The following is a 25,826-nucleotide window of genomic DNA, read 5'->3' on the forward strand; positions in this document are numbered from 1 at the left end:
TTTAATAGATAATAAATTTAATTTATTTATTTATGAGTTCTTTCTTTCTTTACTGGTTAGAAAATAAAATTGATTTCTTTTTATTATAAATAAATAATTCATTCAATTTATTTTAAAGTAAAACCATTCGTCAATATTTTGAAGTTAATTAACAAATCTTTAGTTAATTATTTTTATTTTATCTACTAAATAATTTCATCAATTAAAAACAAACAGCAATTTATTAATTCATTTTTTATTTCAAATAAATCTAAAATTCTGATTTATAACATTTAATCAATATATGGAATTGTTAATAAAAAATTAAGGTAAATTATGTAAATTTTTAAGAATAATTGCTTTTAATAAATGAAAATTAATTATTAATAGTAAGCTAGTATTTTTTTATGAATTTAGAAGAGAAAATAATATTTTTAATTTATATCAAATTGTTCCGTAACTACATAAAACAAACTCTCCTAATTAATCATCATTTTTTAACTATTTTTGATATATGTGAAAAAGTAAAAATAATTTTCTTACTCGAAGCTCATGTTTTTAATATTGCTTAACTTATTGATTTTATTTCATGCTCAAAATAATTAAAACAAAAGTTTATTTTTTTTGAAAGAATTTGGCAAAAATTAAAATTTATCAAATTGATAAGGAAAATATTATTATTAAGTATTCATAATTATTATTAAATAAATTAATAAAAAGAAAAAAACAAACAAACCCATCACCAACCAATTAAAAAGAAAGTAAATCCAGTAAATAAAACTTAATCACTAAGGCTTTCTTCAGTTAAGCAAGATTAAGATAATGGATTATATTGAATTAATATAAAAAATATCCTTAAGTGCAAAAAGAAAAAATAATTAATAAATAAAGTCAAAATAAATGGAAATTTAAATAAATATTTAAATCAACAAATATATAAAAGAATAAATAAATTGTTTTTATCAATATTTTTTTTATTAGCTAAATATTTATTTCATTAAAGCCTTTATATTTTATACAAATGAGTAGGGAAGGAGGAACTTAGAATCTTTGCCTAAATTTTGAAAATTTTTATATTGAATATATTGTAAAATTATATTTTTCATTTAATTTGTAACTCATTTTTGTAACTCTTTCTCCAAGGGGAGTTTTTAAAAATAAATTTTGGAAATAAAGGCAAACAAAAAAATTTTTTTAAATATTGGAACTTAAAGATTTAATTTATTATATCTTAATTATGTAACTCCCCATACAAAGATTCAAAAAAATTTATAAATTTATGACTAACATTAATTAATTGGTAGCATTTTTATTGATTATCTATCTATCTATCTTTACCTATCTATCTATTTAGGTTAAGATTATCAATATATTTATATATCAAAATAAATGAATAATATTTTGATACATTGTTAGTTATTTTTAAAATACTTGTAAATTAAAGTTCTTTTAAATTTTTAAATGGTAATTTAAATTACTAAGAGTAATTACATAGTCTATCTAGCTTATTTATAAGTTGAATTAGTGTTATAAAATAATATTTATTTACAAATTAATAAATAATAATTGCTTATTAAATCTTAAAGTATATTATATTTTATCAAATCTAATAATTTATGATTAAATAAACACCAGTCATGAATGAAATTAATAATCATGACTAAAAAAAAATTAATCAAAGGTATAATCTAATTAAAAAAATATTTATTTATTGTTTCACTGCCTATAATATATATATTTATAATAATTCAAATTATTTACTTTTTTCCAAATTTTTACAAGCTTTCAAATCTTTTTAAATTCTTTATTTAGTTTAGTTCGAAGCAAACTAATTTTATGATTGTCTAAATTTTTATCAAGCTATCAACTAAAATATAAAATCTTACATTAAATTAAAATCCGTTTTAACTTAGGTGTGTGTCTTTATTCAAAGTCAAAAGAATAAATTTTAAAGTAGAAAATTAAAAATTGAATGATTAAGCAAAAATCTTTTAAATAATATGAAAAATAACTAAGTGCGTATTATATCTACCACTATAAGAATAATTGAATGGTAATGTAAACACCAAATGAATGATGATAATTCTAAGGTTGAACAACTAAATCTATGGATATTGGATTACATCTCAATTTTTTATAAAAAGCATCCTTAATTTATAATTAATTAATTAATCTAAAAGAGAATTAAACAAATAATAACAAATTTTATAATAAGTAAAAGGAGAATGTAGGTTGTTCCTATTTTAGCTCATTAAACTTCAAATTTTTCAAATCTCTTCACTTAAAATACCTTAGAAAATCCATCTAAGATACATTCAGTTGGAGCAGTTAATAATTTTTAGACATTCTAAGCTTCTATGGTAAGCGTAAATGTTTTACAATCTTCTTAAAGCAAAGATGATCTTTGCAGCTAAAAAAACATGAATTAACTCACAGCTGATAATAAGTAAGCAGATAATCAAGTAAATGATAAGTAATAAGTAATAACTCCTTGTAGATAAAGACATAATTCTGATGTGACGTCTCACATTTGTTGGTTTTGTAAAGAGTTACCAAAGGCAGGAGATCCTTTTTTATGTAATTGTAAATGTTAGGGAAGTAATTTAATTCACGCAGCATGCCTGATGAAAATAGCTGAAGATGAAATCAAAAAAAAAAAAAAATCTAAAAAGAGCAAGAAGGATTTGGTCACTGAGCATAGCTGTTCAATTTGTAAATATAAATTTAAATCGATTATAAAATACACTCTTCGTTTTGATTTCTCTGTTACAATCAATAACTTTGTGCTTATTTTATTAGGTCTAATAAGCCTTAGCTTTTCTATTGCGTTAATAATCATATGCTATAAAGTATTTCTTAGTAATAACAATGAAAGAGGAGCTTTTTCTGATATTTATTTAGGCTTAATTATTTTTCTAATTGTATTATGTATAATTGTAATGATATCATTTTTACTTCTATCTATTTATATGTTTTATAAGGCCTTCTTTAAAGTTATACCGAAGCAGCTAGAATTAATTAGTGATATAAAAGATAAATTAATTATTTATTTATATGACCAAGAAAAGGAAACATATTTCTATGACCAAACCCTCAGTCTCAGTTTGTATTAAAAAGAAAATAAAACAATTCCTCAAACCATCAACACGTAGCATAAGAGTCCTAATCAAAAAAATGATATTTAATATTTTAATATCTAAGAACAACAATTATGATCAACAAATCAATAATAATAAAAAAACAATATCAGTTTTGACTAATTAAAAACAACCAGCTAAAATAATTATCTACTTTATTAATAAATTATAATTAAACTTTATAATAATTTAAAGATTTAGTTTTAATATATTCATTCTTATTCTATAAATTATAAAAAAAATATATATTTATAATATTAAATACATTAAATTTAAATAATACTTATAAAATAATTAAGCTCAACAATTCATTAATATTAAATTAATTTAGATAAATTCATTTGTTTTCAAGTAAAAAAGTATTTTTTATTTAATAATAATGATTAGTAAGCGCATAAAATATTAATCTACTATTTTCAATTTATTTAAAATCAAATTTTATCAAATAAATAATAAAAAATATATATCATTGTACATATGTATGCATATATATATGTACTTAATACAAATATAAATGCTTACAAATACTCATAAAATATTTTAATTAATATATTGAAGTAATTATTACTTTTTAACTGCATATCTATAAAGAATTAATTTATAGCTCTTATGAATCAAAGTAAATTTCTTTGTGAAATATATTTTAAAGAAACTAAATTGACTACATTTAATTATATGAACTTATAGCTTGGCAAATATATATTTCTGAGTGGACTCCTTCCTTCTTTTTCGCTAAGTAAAAATATGATTTTAAAATATAAGCTCTAATTTTATTAAATAAAATTATTTAACTTAAAGATTTATTTTATTATATTATGGATATTCTCTTCAAATCCTTTTCTATCAGTCAATAAATTTATTTTATATAAAAAATTTTATATGAATTAATTGGTAGTAATTTTATTGATTTGGTATTTATTTCTAGTCTTTGTGTTTTTCTCCTTTTTTTCTTTAAGATTTTGAAGAATTTTGTAAAAATAACTAATAAAAAACAAACGTTGTTTGAAAAAGCTTGAAATTATTCAAGAAGCAATAATATATTTTTAAAATGTTAATCTTATAAAAATTTTAGATCAGAGGTAACTAAAATGAATTATTTGTAATTCATAATCTATCTAACTAACTTACTTACTTATAATTTCGATAAGTATTTTATAATAATATTTTATGAAAACATACATATTTTTTCTTTCTTATTAAATTAAAAAGTATTATGAAATTTAAAAATGAATGATGTATTAAATACAAGCTTTGATAATAATGATGATAGTAATAATTAAATAATCATCAAAGTTTAAATATAATAAAAATATTTTTTTAGTACTTATTATAAAAATCTAATCATTTTAATTCCTTAAATAACTTTAAAATATATTCAAATTATCAAATCATTTTCTATTTTTTTTATGTTCGAATCGAATAAATTTATAAGATTGGTGTTTTCGACCAAAATGTTCAATCTTATTCCTTAATTTATATCAAATTAATTCCGTAGAAATTTAAATTAATAAATAAATAAATAATAAAATTTTATAATAAATAAATAAACAAAACGAGAATGTAAGTTTTCCCTATTTTAACTCATCAAACTTCAAATTTTTCGACTGAACTCACTTAAGATACATTAGAAAACCCTTCTAAGGTAAATTCTGCTGGTACTGTTACTAATTTTTAGGCATTCTAAACTTCTACAATAAGCAAAAATGTGTCAAACCCTGTTTCTTAGAGAGAAGAAGATCTTAGTAGCTAAAAAAACATGAATTAACTGATAGCTGATGGTACGTAAACAGAGAATCAAGAAAATAATAACTAATAAGAAATAACTGATTGTAGATAAAGTCTGAATTCTGATGTGACTGCTCACACGTGTTGGTTTTGCAAAGAATTACCAAATGCAGAAGACCCCTTTCTATGTAATTGTAAGTGTTAGGGGAGTAATTTAATTCATGCATCTTGTATGATGAAAATAGCTGATAATGAAATTAAAAAAAGTTAAAAAAAATATTCTAAAAAAAGTAAGAAGGAGCTGGTAACTGAGCATATCTGCTCAATTTGTAAATATAAATTCAAATCTATTACAAAATACGCTTTTCATTTTGATTTCTCTGTGACAACTGATAACGTTTTGATTTTCTTATTAGGTCTAATAAGTCTTAGCTGTTCTATTGGATTAATAATTATAAGCTATAAAGTATTTATTGTCAATAATAGTGAAGGAGAAAGTTTTTCTGAGATTTGTTTAGGTTTAATTATTTTTTTAATAGTGCTATGTATTAGTCTAGTGTTATCATTTATACTTCTAGCTATTTATATGTTTTATAAGGCCTTCTATAAAGTCATAACAAAGCAACTAGAATTAATAAGTGATATAAAAGATAAATTAATTATTTATTCCTATGATTAAGTAAAGTAATCATATTTTTATGACCAAACCCTGAATCTCGGTTTGACATAAAAAGAAAATAAAGCAATTCCTCAAACTCTCAGCACATACCAAAATAGTCCTCTACATAAAAATGATAATTAATTTTTTAATATTTAAGAGCAACATTTATGAACAATAAAATTAATGACAATGTAAACAATATCAGCGCTTACAATATAAAATAATCTCCTTAAATTAATTATTTGCATAATGAATAAATTAAGATAAACTCTAAAACAATTAATTATGCATACATAAATTTATTAAAATATATATTTGAATAAAATATTTAATTATTACATTAATTAATTTAAAATAATTTGCAACTTAGCATTAAATTATTTGTTTTAATTTAGATAAATTTCATCTGTATTTTATTAGAAAAAATGATTTGTATAATGATGCTAAGTAGATGTATTATTTTAAATTTAACTCTCAAAGTAGCTCAATCTATTTTATGTAAAACTATTGCATTGCTAATAAATAATAATTATAAAAACAACATAGAATAATAATAAAAATTTATCAATCACTCATTCTTTTTATCTACAAGATTTATTTTTTATTAAATACAAAGTAAGTCAAGTTCAATAAATAAATCTTTTATTTAAATTTAACTTATTAAAAATAAATTGAATTAAATATTATTTAGCTCAGAATATATAATCAAAATACCAATTCAAAGAAGTTATATTTATTTATATATCAATCAATTTAATAATTGTTTTTTATAAATAATACCAATTAATTTTTTTATTTTATTTTTATATTTAATACTTTATTAATCAGAATTTTTTTAAATTTTAAATATATATTTTCAATATGTTGAAAAAAGTTTGAGTTTATATTCATTTATTTATTTATAATATGGTTTTTTGTTGGCTGGTAAGTTAAATTATACAAATAAATAGGCCATCGTTTTAGTTAGTTTGTTATTTATTGCCAAATTGTATTGTGATACTAAATATTTTGTCATGTAATTAAATTACGAGAAATATTAAACGCATTATTAAAAAATTAATGATTGATTAGTAGAAAGAGAGACTTTGGTAGCTTTGATATTTCTTTCAAAATTAGTAATTTCACAAAATTTGTATCAAATACTGCCAAATCTAATATTGTAAAAAAAAACAGCAAAAAATGAAAGTTTAACCTATTCCTAGTGATAAAAATAATGATTAGATCTTCTAATAGGAGGATTTAAATAAATAAAATATAGATTAGAAATTTTAAGAATTTTTAGCATTTTAATAGAGCGAAATAGATTTACAGAACATAGATAATAGCTATAATATCAGGCATACTTAATAAAACTAAAATGATGTCTTTAAAGTAGAATTAAATCAGAATCAATCTGATAAAAATGAAAAAAATGAGCAATAATAAGTTCTTAATAGGGAGAGACGGTACTCTGATATGACTGCGATGGTATGTTGGCTATGCAGTGACTTACAAAAACCCTAAGATCCTTTTGTATGCAATTGCAATTGCACCGGATCAAATCATATTCATGCTATGTGTTTAGCCAAAGTAGTTCAAGAAGAAATAAAAAATAAAAGCTAGCCGAATTAACAATAATAAGTGAGATAAAATGCACATGAGCATAAATGTTCAGTTTGCAAATACAAATTTGAATCAGTGATAGAAACAAAATTTAAATTAAATCTATAAATCACTTTTGGTAACATTTGGTTTGTAATTTTTGCAATAATATGTTTGGCCTTTTCAGTCATTATACTTGTAATTTCCCTAAAAGTTTTTGTTATAAACGATGAAACCTCTGGAGCCTTTAAGGATATTTATATAGGATTTGTTATATTTCTCGGTGTTTTTTGCATCTTAGTGATCTTATCTTTTTTCATCCTGTTCCTTTTCTTATTCTACAAAGCATTTATATAGATTGTACCTTTTCGTCTTAAGCTACTTAGTAAAATAAAAGACAAAATCATTCTATACTAGTATGATCAAGAGTAAAAAACTTACTTTTATATCTTGCCTACTTCTCATAATAGAGAAAAAATAATGCCCTAAACTTAAATCACTCACTTCAAAAGCCCATAAATATAGTTATAAAAAGTAATAAACTAAGAAGAGCTGTAATAAATTTGAAAGAATTCAACAACATAAAAACAAACACAAACGCTTTTATAATTAAAAATCTAAATTAATTTATTATAAAAAAATAAACAAAAAAATACAACTAAAAACTAAAAAATAATTAATCATTTTAATATTTCATAAATACAATTAAATAAAATTAGAAAATCTGTATAAAAATATTATTTATTTTACCCAAAATTTTAATATATTCATTCATTTATTACCAGTTGATTACAAATTAAAAAATATATTATTTATGTTTGAAATCTATCTCTACTTTTCTTGGCTATATCTAAAATTTCTAACAGAACAATTCATTAAATTCTTATTTTCATTATCATTTAACAAGTAGAAATAAAATAATTATAAATTACATTTTTGCAATTATAAAAGAAATAAATAAATAAATTCTATTATAAATTCCTTAATTTTATTTATTTTATTAAATCTTTCATAATAATAAATATGCTTTAATGAATGCTAATTACAATTTGTATTAATTTTAATTGATTTAAGTTTTTAAATTATTTGAAATTAACTGATAATTCATACATAATTAATAAATTTATAAATAATTAAGCAATTAAGCATTCATTTAGCCTTTTTAAGGTTTACAATTTAAAGTTAAAGTAAAAGAAGTCATGTCAGCATTTATTCCTAATCCTCCTAACTCTGCTTGGTAACAGCCTGTCGATCTTTACAACGAAGTAATTTATTTAGATTGTCATAATTTTGGATAAGTTAACAACAACAAAAAAAGGATTTATTAGAGCAAGAAGAACTCGCATATGAGGAAGAACTTAAAGCAGTAATTATTATTAAAAGAGATTAATTTAGTAAAATATTGAATAAAAGATATATGTTCATGAAGTTAATTATAATTTTGGTATGGAGTGTCGTGATGACAACTACTAAGACGATGGTAAATTATTAATTAAATTTTAATGATATTTTGATTATTCATCTATTAATTAATTAGAAGAAATGGAAGATCCTGAGGACTACGATGACACTTAAAGATAGGGAGAAAGATATGTAAAATAAAATAAAAAAAGTCATCCAATAAAAAGGTTTTTTATTAATACAAAAAGGATGAAGGAATGGATGTTTAATAATGATAATAAGTAGGATTCAGCTTTTATTTAATTAAAACAAACATATGATATAATTTTGGTTGAGTTTAGACAGACGATTTATATCTTAAATTATTTTACTTTATATTAATAGTTCAAAAATTCATCAAAATATGAAATATAATCTGTATTTATTTATCTGTTTATCGACCTATCGATCTATTCTCTCTTTATATTTTCAGAAATAGAAATTATGTCATTATAAATAAAAGACATTAAGAAATTTATTTTTCATATTAAAATTTAAGTTAATATCAGTGAGGAATCGACACACACACAATCAATCTATCAAATATTAATTTTGTAATAAATAGTTATACGATAAGTAAGTATATTGGATTATTTTTTAAAAAACTAAATCCAAATAATTTTAACAAGGATATGAGAGTTTATTTTTCCAAAAAAAAATTCATTTTTATTAATAAATAATATTCATTAATTTTAAAAATATTTTCTTTTTATTGTTTTTAAGTTATTTATGAAATTAATAATAAACAAACTACATATAGATGACATACTTTAAATTAAATTAAATATTAGTTAATGATTAGATTTGTAATTATTTGAGTTATTTATTGTTGATAGTAAGTAAGTAACTAAGTTAGTAGGAATCATAATTTAGTAGCTAACTTAGTAAAAATAATAAAAACATATTAAAATAATAATCTGAATTAAAATCAATTTAAATTAAAGCAAAATAATACAACAAACATTCATTCATTCAATTATGGAAAGAGTTTAAGAATTGCAGCAGAGCTTAAATAAAATTTATGACAATTTTAAGGAAAGCTAATTTGAAGTAAATAAAATTAGATTGATTGATTATCAGTCAAACTTCATAATTTAATGTTAATTTATTAGCTGGTTCATTAATTTGATGTTTAAAAACTTGAATATGCTGAGTCTATAAGTGCCCTGAGTGAAGCTAAAAGGAACTTGGAGCTTAATAGACATAGAATTACATAAAAAAAGGGCTTGTTGGTAGAGGGTATTAATAAAAGAATAGAAACATGTAAGCAGCTACAACCTCAATAAATATGTAAAAAAAATTGAAAAATTTAAAAGATTAAGAATTTTTTTTTATCAAATTAAGATACTATTGAAGCCTATGATAAAGATAATCCTCTTTATGAGATTTTCGTTTGGATATTTGGTGTTGTTTATAAAATTCCCACTGAAAATTTGGAGCTAAAAAAAACAATAAATCTGTTGATGATTGAAGAAGGCAGAGAATTTATTATTAAACTAGCAGCTTTTAATAGCAAAGACTTATCAGAATAAGAATTGGAGGCAACAAATATTCTCTTAGAAAAATAATAAGAATATCTTTCTTAGGATATAGAACTGACAAAAAAACTCTAGTTAATGAAGCTTTTTAATATAATTCTAATGATTGCACATGAAAAAGAATTAACAGACGACATTGAATTCAATACTAAACAGATGATTTAAGTAATAAAATAGCATAAAAATAAATAATATTTCATTTGCAAAAAAAAATAAACAAATTTTTTATAATAAAAACCTGAATATTTATTATCAAAATAAATCAAACATTTCTTATTATTTTAGGAATAAGAAAAGGTAAAATTCTATGATTAGGATGAAAAATGTTAGAGTTTGAAAATTTAATACATGAAAGAGTAGCAACAAAACAATAAAATATTCCACCATGCTTTATCAACTATAAGCTAAGGAGTAACAATTATTATTAATAAATAAATAAATATTTAATTAAAAAATTAAATTATTAATTTGATTTATTTCTACTTTTTATAATTTAAACTATTTTTAACTGTTTGTTATAAATAAATACTATAAAGTTAAAAAATCTCAAGCTTTGAAAATATTAAAAAATAAATGATTCTCTCGTAAATTTATGAAGAAATTAGTGAAAGGCCAGAGATGATAAAATCATTTTTGCAACTCATCTTGTTGCTTTAAGTTGTTCAAAGTGGTATTTGCATATTCAGACTCTACATTTTAGAAAACTAGGAAAGAATGATTGAGAGAATCCATGTGGTTAATCATTAGATCCTCATTCAACCCACCAAATTGCTCCTGCTTAGGGTTTTTAAGTGAATAATATACTCTTCTTACTCTTGAATGGACTAATTAAATGAATAATTCATAATTGATTTTGTAAGGCATTTATTAAAAGATAGTTAGTTAAAATTGTTTGTTATTTTATGAAATAAAAATAATAAAATATCATTAATCAATTAATAAATATTTAAATGCTTTTAATATTTCAAATAATCCTAAAAATATCTAGTTTAAATATTATTAAGTAATTACTTAAAGCCATTGAGCACATAATACAGGGTTCTTAAACAATGAAAATATCTAAACCAGTGCAATAATAATAAGATGATAAAGATTCTTCAATGCTTTCTTCACTTTTTCTTTTGCTGTTAATTTTATCTTTCTTCTCTTCTTCTTATTCTTATTCAAGTGTATCAGGCTACTTTTCTTCTTTTTTAGTTTTTTATTTCAAATAATTATATAAAATAATTTATGAATACTTTCTTATTAGCTAGCATTTAATTATGATTCTTATTTTACTTCAATCGTATCTTGTTTTTAAATGAGTAAATAATTTATATTTTTTAAATTTCAATTTGCAAATGCTTAAATGTTTATTTGTTTGTTTACCATCTTGTTTGTCTTTGACTTTTTCAATACTTGCTTTTTGCTAGGCAGTTACTATATAATTTTAGCCAAATAGCTTCATAACATTCATAGTACAATGTTTAATGCTATTTTGCTTTCTGCAAGTTTCATCAACTGCAAATTAAAGGATTTTCTTTTTAATTGGATCATAAATGGCACATGCATTAAATTTATTATTTTTTTCATACGTTTGCTTGGCTTAATCAATGCATTATCTCATTACTTGATTAATTTCTTACTATTCAAAATCAGTAAACTGCACTATTTCATACTGCTATACTTTATAGGTAATAGGCCAATACTTGTTAAATTGCTAATATTATTCCTAAGTATATTCAAAAAAGCTTTATTAATTTAATACTAAAATAAAGGCAATTCTTAATTTATTTATTTATTCCATATAATTATTTTAAGCTTACCTTTGTCCTTGGTATGTTTACAGCAACCTCCACTTCTTTTAAAGAATATGGATTGATTTCTTCAGGGATGTTTTACTCTACCTCTTCATTAAAATCCTTTTAAATATAAATTATAGATTATTTATACATCTACTTTAATTACTTGATACATCTTTTAATCTCAGAAAAAATTAGACATTTGATGGGTTTTCTTCAGACTTTCTGATCCTCTTGATATGATTCAGATTCTTTAAATTAAAATATTAGTCGTTTCCGTATTTTTTAATCATAACATTTGTTTTCTTGTTTTCAAATTCAATGACTATCGCTTGCTAAATGTTAGCAGATGCCAAAAATTCTTTAGGAAGTAGTTATTGCATTTATAGAACAAATTTATTTATTTTTAATTTATATATTTAATTTTCATTTTAAAATATATTCTAAAATATTATTTTTTAACAAATCATGCTGGAAAATCAGAAGAAAATCTAATAAAATAAGAAAAATTTGGATTTTAAAAATAATTTTATGAATATTGTGCTATCAATTTTAGTAATTAAGATTAAAAGAAATATTAACAAAATAAAGTATGTTTGTTTTACGTATGTATGTAATTTATATATAAATGTGCAAATTAAAAATATTTAATTGATTTATTTTGATACTAAGAATCTAACTTGCCCATTGTTATTTCTATCAATCTAACTAAATATTAGCTAAATTTAATGGAACAATGCATTCATTCATATTTAATTGATTGCTCGTTAGTAAATATGTATTAATTTATTTATTTATTTATTTATTATCTATTTTATTTTATTAATTTTCAATTCAAGCAGTGGCAGCTTCGGCAGCAGGGGCGAAGTACTTAGCCAAAACTTTCAAAGATCCATAAATCAAAGTGGCTTTAATAACTGCTTAAAGATATTTCTAGTTATTTTTTTGTGATTTCTTTTATTATTCTTGCTTGTTTTGGATGATGAACATTTTTATATATTTATTTACTTCTAAGTATTTATTTTTTAAAGTTTTATTTGCAATTTCAATTATTGTAAATTTCTTTGACAAGTTAAACTCTATATAAATTTATTATTTATTATCTCTCTTAATCAATCTATCTATCTTTCTTTCTTACTACCAAAAGAGCTTAAATTTATTAAGTATTTCTAATTCTTTCTAGATGTTTTTATCAATTAATAAGAAATAAATGGATCTATCATCCATTAATTAAGATATTTCCATTTAATTATAATTATAATAATATAGCCGCATATAAAATTTAATTTTTAAAGAAAAAAATACCTTATTTAAAGTTTTAAAGATTGATTTTATTTATTTTACTATTTGTTTTTTAACTCAATAAAATGTAAAATTAACTAATTAATTTATTAAACATCTTATAAATAAAATAATAAAAATAAATTTGATAGAATACTAATTTCAAATAATAATATAAAGAAGTTGGTCATAAACCTATATATTAATTCCTCTCATTAAAATATAAATGAGAATTTTAGAGTAGTAAAATTAACTATTCTTAATATATCTATGAATTTCTATTGAAAATTAATATACTCTATCTACATTCTCATTAATTAAGGACAGACAGACAGACAGATAATAGACCAAAAAATAGTTTTAATTAAAAAAATATAATATTTTTTTTTAAGGTATCGGTTATTTCTTAAATATATTGAATGATTTTCAAATGCTATTTATATATAATTAAATAAGAATAAATATTTAGTTTAATTTTAACAATTTTATATGTTTTTAGTATAATTTAGATTTGAAAATTGATATTTAAGCAAATAAATTATTAAAAGATTTTAAAGCAAAATTTATTTTTATAAATATTTTTATTTGTCTAACAATATCAAATATTTGCATATTTTGTTTTCAAAAAATAAATATTTATCTAACATAAAAAAATAAAGGGTTTTATTCTTGAAAGAACTTTTTGTTGATAGAATATATAATCAATGAATAAATAAATATACGAGCAAATAAATCAAATGAATAAATAATAAATAGACAGATTTTCAATTTTTAAAAAATTTTTAGAAAATACAACAAAATTAATTATGCAATAAAGCTGACTTTTTACCTATCTATATACTTAATTACTTATTTCTATATTTAAATATTAAAATTAGTAAAAATATAAGTGATATTTATTTATTTATTTAATTAGTTAATTGATTGATTGATTGATCAATCGTCATCGATCTTAATTTTATCTTCATCATCAGATGATCCTGATGAGATTCCACTGCTACTTGATTCGTAAGAGGAATCTTCTGCTCTATAAATAATTTTACTGCCTAAGAGGTTTTGTACATTTTCTTGGGCAACCAGTTGTTATAAGATTTACTGCTCATCATGATAGGAGTCGTTTTTGTGAGTGAAATCATTATAGTCTATTTTATCTTTAGTTTCATATGGATTGTTTCCACCTGATGGTATATTAAAAGATCCCTTTCTATTTATATAGGGATCCATATGTATATCTTTATTATTTTGCTTTTCAATGTCCATCATCATAGAATTGTTATTTATAATATTTTAATACTTATTGTCTGCATACTCAATTGACATATCACCTTTTGAAATGGAATCGTAATCTCCTTTCATAACACTATTATTTGCTGAAGGATTTGCTTGCTAATATGTGCTATTTATTTAGCTCGTACCTTAATTGTTGTTATTTGTATTTGATGGTGTTCCTTCAGGTACTTTAATTTTTGGCTTTCTTCCTTTTTTCTTAGGCTGTAATTACTCAGCATGCTAGAGCTTAAATTGTTATATTTTTAATTCCTGCTCTTTTTACTATTGCAAATGTGCTTAAATTTTCATTTGCTTTATTCTTTCTGCTTCCTATTATTATTCTATTGTCATTGTTTCATCTAAAGCAGATTTAGCTTGAGAAATATCGTTTGCCAAAATACTTGCTCTATAAAGTGGTTTTTTCTGTTTTCTCACTCCACCATTTTTATCCAAATACTGCTATCTTAAACGTTTTTCTTTTTCCTATCTCAAGCATGGCTTTTCACAGTAGTCATGAGGACAATAATGTCTCCTAACTAGTTAATTGCAGCATCTGCAGTATTTTTCAGGAATGTTATGCTTTTTGGGTAAATTATCAATTTTCTATTGCAAAAGCTAATCCTTTGTCAAATACTTGTACTTGAAAGAAGGTGCTTCTATTTCTTCATCAACAAACATGCCATCGTCTGCCATTTTTGTTTTGTACATTCTGAAAACAGGGTCTTTTTAAATTAATTTTCCATACATTTGTAAATTCTTTTTTTCTTTTTTCTTCTCTCCTGCTGTCTTTTCTTTGTCTATACCCAAAATCTTAGAAGACGCGGCAACAGAAACAGGATTAGCATCAGTGGATGCAGTTATTGTAGCATAAGTAGTAGCTTTGTTGTTTTAACTCTTAATATTATAATAAACGAGCTCATAATCCTTCAATTTGCTTTCCTATTCTTCGTAGTCATTTATAAAATCATCGTAGTGCTCATCATTCTTTCTTTTTTCTTTTATCCTTGCTTAAGTCAAAGGCCTTCTGAAAAACTCTTATCTTTCTAACTTGAGTTATCTCTTGATTTCGTAAATCCTATCAACGCATAAATCTATTGACTGAATTTCATCAATAAGAAACTCCTTTATTAAATTCTGTTTTTTAATACCTAATGTCATGCATCTAACAGATTTATCCAAAGTAGTTTCTCTCAATTTGGGCTCTTTGAACTTAAACTTCATGATATCCTTGATAACCGCCTAATCCTTTTTTACAGAAGCCAAAGTAGACATTTGTTTATTTGCTTATATATATATATTGCAATCGACCTAACTAACTCTTTATAATAAATTTATTTATTTATTTATTTATTGTTTTTTATTTATTAGTTTGCCAACTTAAGTTTTAATTCCTCTTTTTGTTGTTGTCTTACTTATTTAATACAAACAATTTTTAAATATAATATTTTGTTTTTGCTATAAATAAAGTTTTGTCTATGATTTAATTAACTAAAATGCCTTCGATAAATAAATAATTCATAAGAAATTTCATTCAATTTGCACACTAAAAATTATTATTTGCATTTATTTTTATTTACTACCCCCGCCTCTTGTTGCAAATTTAAAAGAAATTATCGTTCTTTCAATTAAAAATGTATGTTATTGTTAATTAAACCATTTATGGAAACATTATTTATTAAAAGATATCTTTGAGTAAAGTATTTATATCTACAACCTAACTATTATAAAAACATACATATGTACATACAACAATTTTAAATCCAATTTATTTTTGGTTAGCATTAATTTTTAATTTAACTGTCATGTAAATAATTTCTCTTTTTAAAAATTATTTAAGCAAGAATAAATAAATAAATATCTTTCTTCTTTATTTATTGTAATAAATTAAAAATATATTTGTAAAAGATTTCTTTCTATTTTAATGTAATTTTTCTTAATTTCGATAAAATCACCATTCATTTATTCAATAAATAAATATACTCTATTAATTATCAATCAGCAGTTAGCAAAAACATTTTAATAAATTATTTAGAATATTGTCTAAATTTTTTATTCGTTCAAAAAATAGCAAGTAAATAAATGTTTTTAAATGATAAAATTATTACTAAAATATTTTGTTAGACAAAAAAAATTCACTGATATACAGATTTTTTTAATTAAAAATGTTTAAAGTTTTATTTCTAATATTTTTTTAAAGTTAGTTTTAAAAAATTTATCTAATAAGAATAATTAAAAATAAATTAATTTTTATCTAATTAATCAACAAAATAAATAAAGATATTAAAAGCTATATATGAATAGAATGTATTAATTAAATATTAATTATTAAAATTAAAAACACACTTAATAAATAAAATATTATTAAGCAAATATTTATTTTTATGAAAATAAACTCTAATTTAATAAATTATTAAATAAAACACAAGTTTTAACAAAAATTTTATATAAAACATTAACAAAAATACTAAGATAAATTGATTAAATTAATTAATTTCCTTTAAATAATTTTTAAAAAGATTATTTTTTAATAATTTGAAATTTAGTTTTTAAATTGACTTCTTATTTTAATTCTAAATTTTATCAAAAATTTTAAAAGATTTAAAAATTTGTTTTGATAAAATAGAAAAATTTAGTTTTTTAACTGAATGGTTCTGAAGAAATTTGAATTATCATATTCTTATTGATTTTAATATTTAATCTAAATTAATAAAATAAAAATAAAAATTAATTAATTTAAATTATTATTCAAAATTGATTTTCTATTTCAACATGAATAGCTTTTGTTGATTCAAATCCTACCTGACTGTATTTAAAGGGATTGAATAAATAGAATAGCTTTGCTTGTGTTTAAATTTCTGATTTTTGGAATATAAAAAATAAATACTTTATTGTATAATTATTTGCTTTTACTTGTTAAATTAAAAAAAGAGAATCTTTTCAACTTGCTTGAATAAATTATTCAGTAATAAATAAAAGTCAATTCTTATTTTAATTATTTATACAATCAAGCAAGTTAAAAATAAAGTATGTAAATGAATCTTAATAGTAGCAACTACGACTAGTTATTTAACGAAAAAAGCGCTTAAAGACAGAATGATTACAATAAGCTGGGTTCTAGCAGACTCAGCTATCAAACACCAAATTTAAAAAACTCTTAGACTTTGAACCAAAGCTACTCCGAGCAAATTAAAAATATATATGGGAGTGTAGGTAGTAATTAATTGATTAGTTGAAATGTTGATATTAAAATAAATAATTATTCATTTAAAAAGATTAAAATGATTTAGCAATCAAAAACGAATTAACTTAGATTTAAATGGAGGAATTTTATCTTAATAAGTTGAGGGAATAAAGAGAAAAGGTAAATCTTATTTAAAATTCATACATTTGCACAAATAATTTAGCTTTAAAATAATTTAAATATTCAAACATCGAAAACCAATTTAAAATTATTTGACTTATAGATGGAATACTTGCGAAGCGAATTTAGCAAAAAAGACAAAATCATTTTGCAGTATTAGGAGGAGATTATTTATTTGAAAGGTAGAGAAAACTTAGTTTGCTATTTTTTTCATATGCTTAATCAAAATAAATAAAAATAAATAAATAGAAATATTACAAGACTCAGACACATTAAAACTTTAGTTTGATAGCATGCAATAGATAATTAACAGACTTGAAGATATTAACTAAAGAGATAATTAAGAATTATGTAGATTGAGAGAGGACAATGAAAAACTATCAAGATAATTTTAGAATAAAGATAAATACATATAAGATTTAAAAGATGAAAACTAGTTAATTTAGGTATGTTTATTTATTTATTTATTATTACTTTCAATCAATATATTTTTATTTACTTATTTGTTTGTTTGTATTTCAAACATTTTATTTATTTATTTATTTAATAACGAATAGCTTTTTTGAAATTTCGATTCTATTTTCAAGCAAGATATTTATTTTATTTATTTATTCACTCACTTTAATAAAAAGTCCATGCAATAAGAAATGGAAGAAACAGTCAGAAAATTCAAACTTGTGATGCAAGAAAAAGAATATACATACAACGAGTAAATTAAGAGTTTAAAGCTAGAAAACGAAAGACTATAGCAAGAAATCGAAATTAGCAAAGTTGATTCAGAACTCACTAAAACTAGATCTTAAAATTATGAAGAGCTATCTAAATCATTGATAGAGCTAAAAAAGCATAATTAAGAGCTTGTATAAGAACTAACAAAAGAATAAGAATAAGTAATAATTAATATATTTTAAACTATTTATTTTTACATTTGGAAACACAATAAAAGCAAAATTACAGTCATAAAAATATCAATTTATATTTAGAATTTGCAATTTTAATTTCAAAAATTAGGTTTTAATGCATTAAAAAAACAACTTTTATTAATTAGTAAGTATTTATGACTTAATAAAAATTATTCTTTATTTTAATTTTATGATTTTTTTTGCCTTGCAAAGAGCTTTTTGCTATTATTTAAAAAGTCTCTTTTAAGATTAGTTAAAGCGAATTATTTATTTTATGTTAATAAAAGAACTTCAAAAATGAAAAAGTTATTGCAGAGCTGAAAAACTAGCAAGTTGAACAGAAAAAATAGTTAGATTCAAAGTTAAAGTAATTAAACGACAAATAATCTGAATAATCATTTTAGCTTGAGGATTTCAAAGAAAAAGAAAGTAAATATTTTAATTTATTAATAAAAAGGAATATAGTTGCAAATAAACAAACAAATAAAAAAGAATCATCAAATTATTAATATAAATAAATATCGAAATGGCAAATAGCTTACTAGTAAGTATAACATTTAAAAATAAATAGAGTAAATTCATCAATAAATATTTTTAAAAAATTGTATTAATTAATATTCTTGACTTATTATCAAATTTATGATAAAATAAAAATCCAAAAGCAAATAAATAAATACATTAAGAAAATGTACCACAAAAAAATGAATTAATACAATTTTTTATATTTATTTCAATAAAAGAAAATTATTTTATTCAAAAATTTATTAGTTTTATTTAACAAGAAAAATAAATTGTTTGTTTCATGAATAATTCAATTAATTTGTTGAATTATTTGAGTTTTTTTAAATATAAAAGATTTGATATATTTTTTTAAAAAATGAATGATAGCGATGCGTTATTATTTGGTGTATAATATTGATATTTTTTTAATTAAATTTGTAATTTATTAGAGGAGTATCTTAAAAGCATAGAAGAGCTGCAAAAGAGTAAAAAAGATTTAGAAAAGAAAATCAAATCTTCTAAAGAATAAAAAAAACTGCTGGAGTAAGAGATAAAGCTTATCAAAGAAAGAAACAGTGAACTTGACATAGTTTATATGCGCTAAAAAGAATAGTGCAAGTAGCTTGAGCTTGAGATAATTGAATAATCTGCAGCAATAAAGTAAACAAACTATTTTACAATTCATTTAAAATTATTTTCTTACATAGAAATTCAAAAGAAAAAGAAATTGTAAAAATGAATTATGCAAAAACTAATGAAAGAAAGAAAGAAATAGCTATTTAAAATTACTATTTAAATTTTTTTTAGAAATTTATCTATCATCGAAAAGAAAAATTTAACAAAACTAACTAACTAATTAGCTATTATTTTACCCAATTAATTTGTAAATTGATTTTGTTACAGTTCAACACAAATCTGAAAATCAATGTTAATTTTGGTTGATAAATTATGTTTATGATTTATTTGAATAGTATATCTTAAATATTTCAGATCCTTGAATTTTAATTTGAATAAAACAAAGATAACATTAAACAGACTTAAAGAATAATCTCTAGCTTTAGAAAGATTAAGAAGTGGAAATACTGCACTTGAAGTAAGAAAATAGCCAGCTTAGAGAATAGGTTATTCATTTGCATGAAAAAGAAGAGAGAGAAAAGCAAATTCGTTATTAATTAGAGAAGGTAATCAATCTACCTACAAACCAACCATTTTTAAAAAATTATTTATTTATAATATTCATTTTTATATTTATTCTTATTCAAAAATTTATTAATATTCTAAAATTTTTTGATTTTGAAAGATATTTTTATTCATTTAATATCAAATTAGATTAAATAAGACTTGATATGTGCAAGGAATAGCGAGGTAGAGAGACTTGATTAGTGTTTTCATGAATTTTAGATGACTTCTCATTTAGTGAATAATCATGACTAATTTTTAACAAATGCAGTTAAAGATTCTATGTTGCCTTCTCGTTCATCTCACAGAAAGGGAGGCTCAGAAAAGGATATTTAAAAATCTATTGCAAATTAATAAAAAAAATCTTTGAGAAATTGAAATAAATGGCTTTTTTATTTATTTATTTAGAAATTGAGCACAATAAAAATAAATAAATAATCAAACAAACATATTTACAAAAATAGTTAATATTCATTCATTATATACTTTTCATTTAAATTTATATTAAATGTAATTCAGATAGTCTAAAATTTATTTATTCAGTGTAATTAGTTTCAATTCATTCATGCATACATACTATTCAATTACGTTTGGCTAGTATCCTTTTAATGATTAATAATTTTTAATTAGATTGAAAGATATATTTCAATAAATAGAAAAACAGTTAATATTTTATTAAACAAATCCTTTTTTATATTTTAACTGAATAACTATTATTTTTTTCTATAAAGTCTTTAATTCTCTCATCAAGTAAAATTATCCATAAAAATTAATCAGATTGACGTTAATTCATGAAATAAATAAATAAATAATTAAGTAATTAATACTTGCAGTTTGTTGTTTCATTATGGCTATTTTCATTCATTCATGAGATTATACTTAACTTAGGTTCTTGATATATTATGAAAAAGATTTTGTCCGTTAAATTAACTAAATTAAATTAAAAGGATTTAAGTATTTCAAATATGTGGTTTGAAAGCCACAAAAGTTTGGTAAGTTTTTGTTTTTTACCTCTTTTTTTTCAGAATTAATTTTCTGAATCTATTTGTGTTAAAAAATAAAATTTTGTTCAAATTAACAGAAAATAAACTTATTTATAAATTAAAATAGACGGTAGGTTTTTGGCTGGCTGATTTTATCAATTTTAATGTTTTTCTTATTTTCTTGTTTATTTTTGTTAGTTAGTTAATCTTCACTTGACTTAATTTCAAATTATAAATTTAATATAAACGCACTAATTTAGTAAATAATTAAAAAAAACACATCTTTCATGAATGATGCTATCTTTTGGCGAACAATAATTTGATAAGTTAGATCAAAAAATTAATAAAAAATATTTAGATTTATAATTGAAAAATTAAACTATATAATATTACATTCAGCTTTAAATTATATCAATTCGTCACAAATAGTTTGTAATTAAAATGAATTAATTTTCATCAATTTAAGCAACTTAATATTGACTTACCAATGAAAAGTACAGTAAATTCGATGAGAAGTTTTTTATTCCTTTTTTTAAATAAAATTTGCGGCTTATATTAAATTAAGGGTGTGAAAATGACTTACTTTTAATGCTACTAAAAAAAGGTTTTCTTCATTAATGAATCTTAAGAGAAGATTCAACTTAATTTCTTCTTTTTAATAATCAAAGAGTATTTACTTATTTATTGTCATAAGATTAATCAGACAAATTAAAAAGCAATTAAAAGTTCATACAATAGTTGATATTTATTAAATTTAGAAATCAATACATTAAACAATATTGAAATAAAAAATTTGATTAATTCAATATTTCATTATTCATAAATTCATTCAATCAATCAATAAAAAAGCAAATAAATAAATAGCTCTCATAGTTTATCTTTGTACTAAATACTTAATACAATCTAATTAAGCTATCAATCAAATGTCCCACTTTTGTATATATATGCAATCTGCCCCATAGAATAATGATAACATCCACATTACTAACTTGCCTCAATCATCCAATGATCAAGTAAAGAAATTTATATTTTCTTTTTTGACTCTTAATTTAATAAAAACCTTTTTAATGAAGAGCGCATAAGTTGAAGATACCCCTTAATAAAAGAAGATGAAATAGAACATTTTGATTAATAAAGCTATTCTTTTTTTAGATGCAGTTAAAGTTTTGATGTTTGCATTAGCCCTTAGATATACTGAAGCAGATATAAATGGAGATATACTAAATCTATTTAATTGGTGTAAACAAATGGCCATCTTGGCTTTATTAGAAGGCTGCTTAAAAACCTGGGTTATAAGAAATGAAACTATATAAATGGAAGGACTCAATAAAAAAAAGTAGCAATCTCTATAACTCCTAGATGAAACTTTAACTGCAGCTCTTACACAACCTACTACAGTCGAAAGTGCTGATTTTGATGAAATTGAATTTTTATAATTATTTACAGATTCAAGTGTATAAAAGACAAAAAAGTACTTAAAATAGATATTTTTTAGTATTGAAAATATTCTGACTATTTTGATTAATCTGTAAGTATTTCTAAATTTAATAGAATTAATCATTCATTCATTCATTCATTTATTTATTTATTTATTTATTTATTTGTGATACCAATAAATAGATAAATAATCATTTTAGTTTTACAAATTTTAATATTATATTTTATCAAATTAGGACCCACATAATACTTTTCATCCTTGGAAATTTAGTCATTTACGATAAAACTTAATTAAATCAGACTTTCATATACAAGACTGCCTCTGTATATTTGCTCATAGTAATTATTTAATTAATTAGCTTCTTAATGAATTCAAATCTAAAATGAACTTTCTTTCTTTCTAATTACTGCAAATTATTTTTATGCAATTAGAACCATCTAAAAATAAAAATAAATTAATTAAAATCTGTCTAACGTAGCGTACTAGTTGTTAAAAGAAATACAGTATTACAGAGAGGTTTTCAAAAAATAAATTTTCCTCTGTTTCAAAACTCTTACTGAATATTTAGAAAAATTGTAAGAATATGTAGCCAAACATAATCAAATTCTACTCCAAAATAACTTAGAAGCATTTAATATCAAATAAAAATTAATGTTTGAGAATAAAATTTAAACAAAATAAAATAACTGAAAAAGAGAATAAAAACAGTTGAATTAATTTGAAAAACAATAAAATTATAAATGTTGTAATAAAAATTAATGAAGAAAGTCATTTATTAGAATTGATTTCAAAATCACTACAAAACATTAAATATTTATTAACTTTTAAAATAAATAGGGATTTTTAACATTCTGCATTCCAATAATGATCTTAGTTGCTTTTTTGATAAGTATACCAATATTACTTTTTGGTTATATTTTTTCGATTAGAAATATCATTAATTTAAGTTAATAAAAAGATGAACTTAAATAGGTTTTTATTACACATTGATTATTTGTATTTACTTTAATATTTTTTATTAAAATTATAGAATAAGCTTATCAAAGCTGAGAATGTCACTCAAGACAACATTCTGACTACCTTCTATAAGAAAGATTGTTCTATTTGTTTGAGTATGTATGAAGTAGGAGATAATGTAGTATTTTTGCCATGCAATAAAAAGTAAATAGAATTTATTTATGAATTTAATAACTTTTTAAATTATTTATTAATCTGTTTATTTATTCAAATAAATTTACTTTCAAATCAACCAAATAAATTACTATCATTGATAAATCAATCAATAGAAAATTCACTATTTTAGCAAATAGCATTTCAATTTTATAATAATAATTATATTAAAAAGTCACAATTTTCATGATGAGTGTATCTAAAGATGGTTAAAAGTTAATAATTCGTGTCCTGTCTGTAGATAAAATGTCAACGATCAAGGATTTGAATTGTAGTCGATCTAAAATAATACTTGGGTTGGATTAGAATCTCATTTATATCTATGAATGAATACTATAAACCATCTATAGAAAATAACCAAATATATAATAACATGAAAACTGATAATATTTCAATCAAACAAATAACGAATATTACTTACTATTTATTTACTAGCTTACTTAATTACTTCCTACTACTATTTTCTCTAAAAAGTCTAACAAATTAAAAAAAATGTTATAGAATCAATCAACGTACTCTTATAGAATAATTTATTTATTTATATTAATTTTATCATCTCCAAATACGTATGTATCTATATATGTATTTATAATTATAATTCTTTCTTTACTCGCTTACTGTTTACTTATTTATCACAATTCTTTCAATCTTTATCAAGGCTTTCTTTATCCCTAAAAACTTTTTAATTTGTTTATAATTTCAGTTAATTCACAATAAATAGATTTATTTTAAATTATCAATTGAATAAATTAATAAATCACAAAATAGTAAGTAAGTAATCTATTTTTGAATGTTAAGAAGAGTTATGAAAATCCTTTTTATATTTATAGAAAATATTATCAACCAACTAAAACTATAATTTGGTGATTAAATATATATCAAATCCCTTTTTTTTTATTACTAAAATTAATTTATTGATTTATTTACTAATTATGATTTTGTTAATTCTCAAAAAATAGCTTTAAATTGTTTAAAAAACTAAAAGCAAAAACTATTGTTTATAAAAAGAATATTTTTAATACATTTTATAATGACTAAATTGCATTCATAATTTATTTTATATTAACAATAAATTGAATTCATAATGTATTTTATATAAAAGATTGCATTTTAGAAATCATAAATTTTAATCCTGATTGATTCATTTGTTTATCAAACAAACATATATTTTAAATATAAAAATACTGCTTTTTTTCCTCATTAAAGAATTAGTTTAGAAAATATGTTTTTTAAATTTCATAACTTTTATACAATTTTTATATCGATGAAAATGTTAGCTTGAAATATATTCATTAAGTAGTTAATTTTTCTATTTTTGGTAATTTAGTTTCAAAAAGAATAAAAAACAATGATTTTTTAGAATAAAGAAAAGGAAAAATAGATATTCTTTTAAGAGATTTCAAATATCAATCAATAAGCTCACTGAAAAAACTAATCAAAACAAAACAAATTCAAATTTTGAATTTATGTTATTTTATGGGAAATTTTATTTTTAAATGAAATAATTTAATAAGATTTTTTAGACACTTAGCCACTCACTGATACACTCATTCATTGCAATAAATCTTAAGCAAATTTAATTCGATAATATTATTGATTTTAGCTATGAAGAAATAACAAATTCATAAAAATTTTAAATAAACTTGAAAATTGATAACTAATGTAAAACAATAAATTTATTTAAGGAATAAATAAATAAATAACTGATTATAAATTAAAAGAAAGCCTTTCTTCAACTTTTATGAAAAAATAAATATAAATAAATACTTAAAAATTTAAGAAAATGAAAATATATTCTAACAAGATCAAAAGGGTACAGTTTTATTTATATTATTTATTCTTATTCCTAGGCTTTATTAATTTTTATATTACAAATATGTAATTAATCTGAATATATATT

The 25,826-nt window shown here is 20.9% G+C and overlaps 10 protein-coding genes across 10 annotated transcripts; 6 read left to right on the forward strand and 4 right to left on the reverse strand. All coding sequences in view use genetic code 6, as the record gives it.

Annotated features, from left to right (window-relative positions):
• Positions 1-2,204: 2,204 nt before the first annotated feature.
• On the forward strand, positions 2,205-3,194 carry TTHERM_00170200 (transmembrane protein, putative; the record flags this gene model as incomplete). The annotated part of the gene is made up of 2 exons (XM_001008680.2): positions 2,205-2,828; positions 2,961-3,194. The coding sequence occupies 2 exons, from the start codon at positions 2,205-2,207 to the stop codon at positions 3,192-3,194; spliced, it is 858 nt and encodes a 285-aa protein (XP_001008680.2).
• Positions 3,195-4,674: 1,480 nt separating this feature from the next.
• Positions 4,675-5,673, forward strand: TTHERM_00170210 (transmembrane protein, putative; the record flags this gene model as incomplete). Its single annotated transcript, XM_001008681.2, has 1 exon — positions 4,675-5,673. The coding sequence occupies one exon, from the start codon at positions 4,675-4,677 to the stop codon at positions 5,671-5,673; it is 999 nt and encodes a 332-aa protein (XP_001008681.2).
• A 1,403-nt stretch (positions 5,674-7,076) lies between these two features.
• Positions 7,077-7,490, reverse strand: TTHERM_000170219 (hypothetical protein; the record flags this gene model as incomplete). Its single annotated transcript, XM_012795784.1, has 1 exon — positions 7,077-7,490. The coding sequence occupies one exon, from the start codon at positions 7,488-7,490 to the stop codon at positions 7,077-7,079; it is 414 nt and encodes a 137-aa protein (XP_012651238.1).
• A 792-nt stretch (positions 7,491-8,282) lies between these two features.
• Positions 8,283-8,759, forward strand: TTHERM_00170220 (hypothetical protein; the record flags this gene model as incomplete). Its single annotated transcript, XM_001008682.3, has 5 exons — positions 8,283-8,348; positions 8,402-8,449; positions 8,497-8,563; positions 8,621-8,676; positions 8,733-8,759. The coding sequence occupies 5 exons, from the start codon at positions 8,283-8,285 to the stop codon at positions 8,757-8,759; spliced, it is 264 nt and encodes an 87-aa protein (XP_001008682.3).
• A 742-nt stretch (positions 8,760-9,501) lies between these two features.
• TTHERM_00170230 (hypothetical protein) lies at positions 9,502-10,618 on the forward strand (the record flags this gene model as incomplete). The annotated part of the gene is made up of 5 exons (XM_001008683.3): positions 9,502-9,573; positions 9,636-9,813; positions 9,868-10,226; positions 10,347-10,472; positions 10,598-10,618. The coding sequence occupies 5 exons, from the start codon at positions 9,502-9,504 to the stop codon at positions 10,616-10,618; spliced, it is 756 nt and encodes a 251-aa protein (XP_001008683.2).
• Positions 10,550-12,271, reverse strand: TTHERM_00170240 (cytidine and deoxycytidylate deaminase zinc-binding region protein). Its single transcript, XM_001008684.2, has 6 exons — positions 12,016-12,271; positions 11,867-11,962; positions 11,430-11,772; positions 11,300-11,350; positions 11,073-11,246; positions 10,550-10,885 (listed from the first exon to the last, which is right to left on the reverse strand). Exons 1-6 carry the CDS (start codon positions 12,223-12,225, stop codon positions 10,689-10,691), a joined length of 1,071 nt encoding a protein of 356 aa, XP_001008684.2. The 5' UTR covers positions 12,226-12,271; the 3' UTR covers positions 10,550-10,688.
• A 405-nt stretch (positions 12,272-12,676) lies between these two features.
• TTHERM_00170250 (transmembrane protein, putative) lies at positions 12,677-12,937 on the reverse strand (the record flags this gene model as incomplete). Its single annotated transcript, XM_001008685.3, has 1 exon — positions 12,677-12,937. The coding sequence occupies exon 1, from the start codon at positions 12,830-12,832 to the stop codon at positions 12,677-12,679; it is 156 nt and encodes a 51-aa protein (XP_001008685.2). The 5' UTR covers positions 12,833-12,937.
• Positions 12,938-14,059: 1,122 nt separating this feature from the next.
• Positions 14,060-15,664, reverse strand: TTHERM_00170260 (hypothetical protein; the record flags this gene model as incomplete). Its single annotated transcript, XM_001008686.3, has 1 exon — positions 14,060-15,664. One exon carries the CDS (start codon positions 15,662-15,664, stop codon positions 14,060-14,062), a length of 1,605 nt encoding a protein of 534 aa, XP_001008686.1.
• Positions 15,665-17,265: 1,601 nt separating this feature from the next.
• Positions 17,266-20,713, forward strand: TTHERM_00170270 (hypothetical protein; the record flags this gene model as incomplete). Its single annotated transcript, XM_001008687.2, has 9 exons — positions 17,266-17,602; positions 17,665-17,753; positions 17,857-17,935; positions 18,003-18,199; positions 18,386-18,643; positions 18,943-19,084; positions 19,606-19,816; positions 20,178-20,337; positions 20,486-20,713. The coding sequence occupies exons 1-9, from the start codon at positions 17,419-17,421 to the stop codon at positions 20,711-20,713; spliced, it is 1,548 nt and encodes a 515-aa protein (XP_001008687.2). The 5' UTR covers positions 17,266-17,418.
• A 1,528-nt stretch (positions 20,714-22,241) lies between these two features.
• TTHERM_00170280 (zinc finger, C3HC4 type (RING finger) protein) lies at positions 22,242-24,252 on the forward strand (the record flags this gene model as incomplete). Its single annotated transcript, XM_001008688.3, has 6 exons — positions 22,242-22,331; positions 22,392-22,846; positions 22,992-23,094; positions 23,594-23,728; positions 23,787-23,917; positions 24,102-24,252. 6 exons carry the CDS (start codon positions 22,242-22,244, stop codon positions 24,250-24,252), a joined length of 1,065 nt encoding a protein of 354 aa, XP_001008688.3.
• Between the last annotated feature and the right edge of the window lie 1,574 nt (positions 24,253-25,826).

This window comes from Tetrahymena thermophila, assembly GCF_000189635.1.
Source record: "Tetrahymena thermophila SB210 genomic scaffold scf_8254798, whole genome shotgun sequence".
NCBI lineage: Eukaryota > Ciliophora > Oligohymenophorea > Hymenostomatida > Tetrahymenidae > Tetrahymena > Tetrahymena thermophila.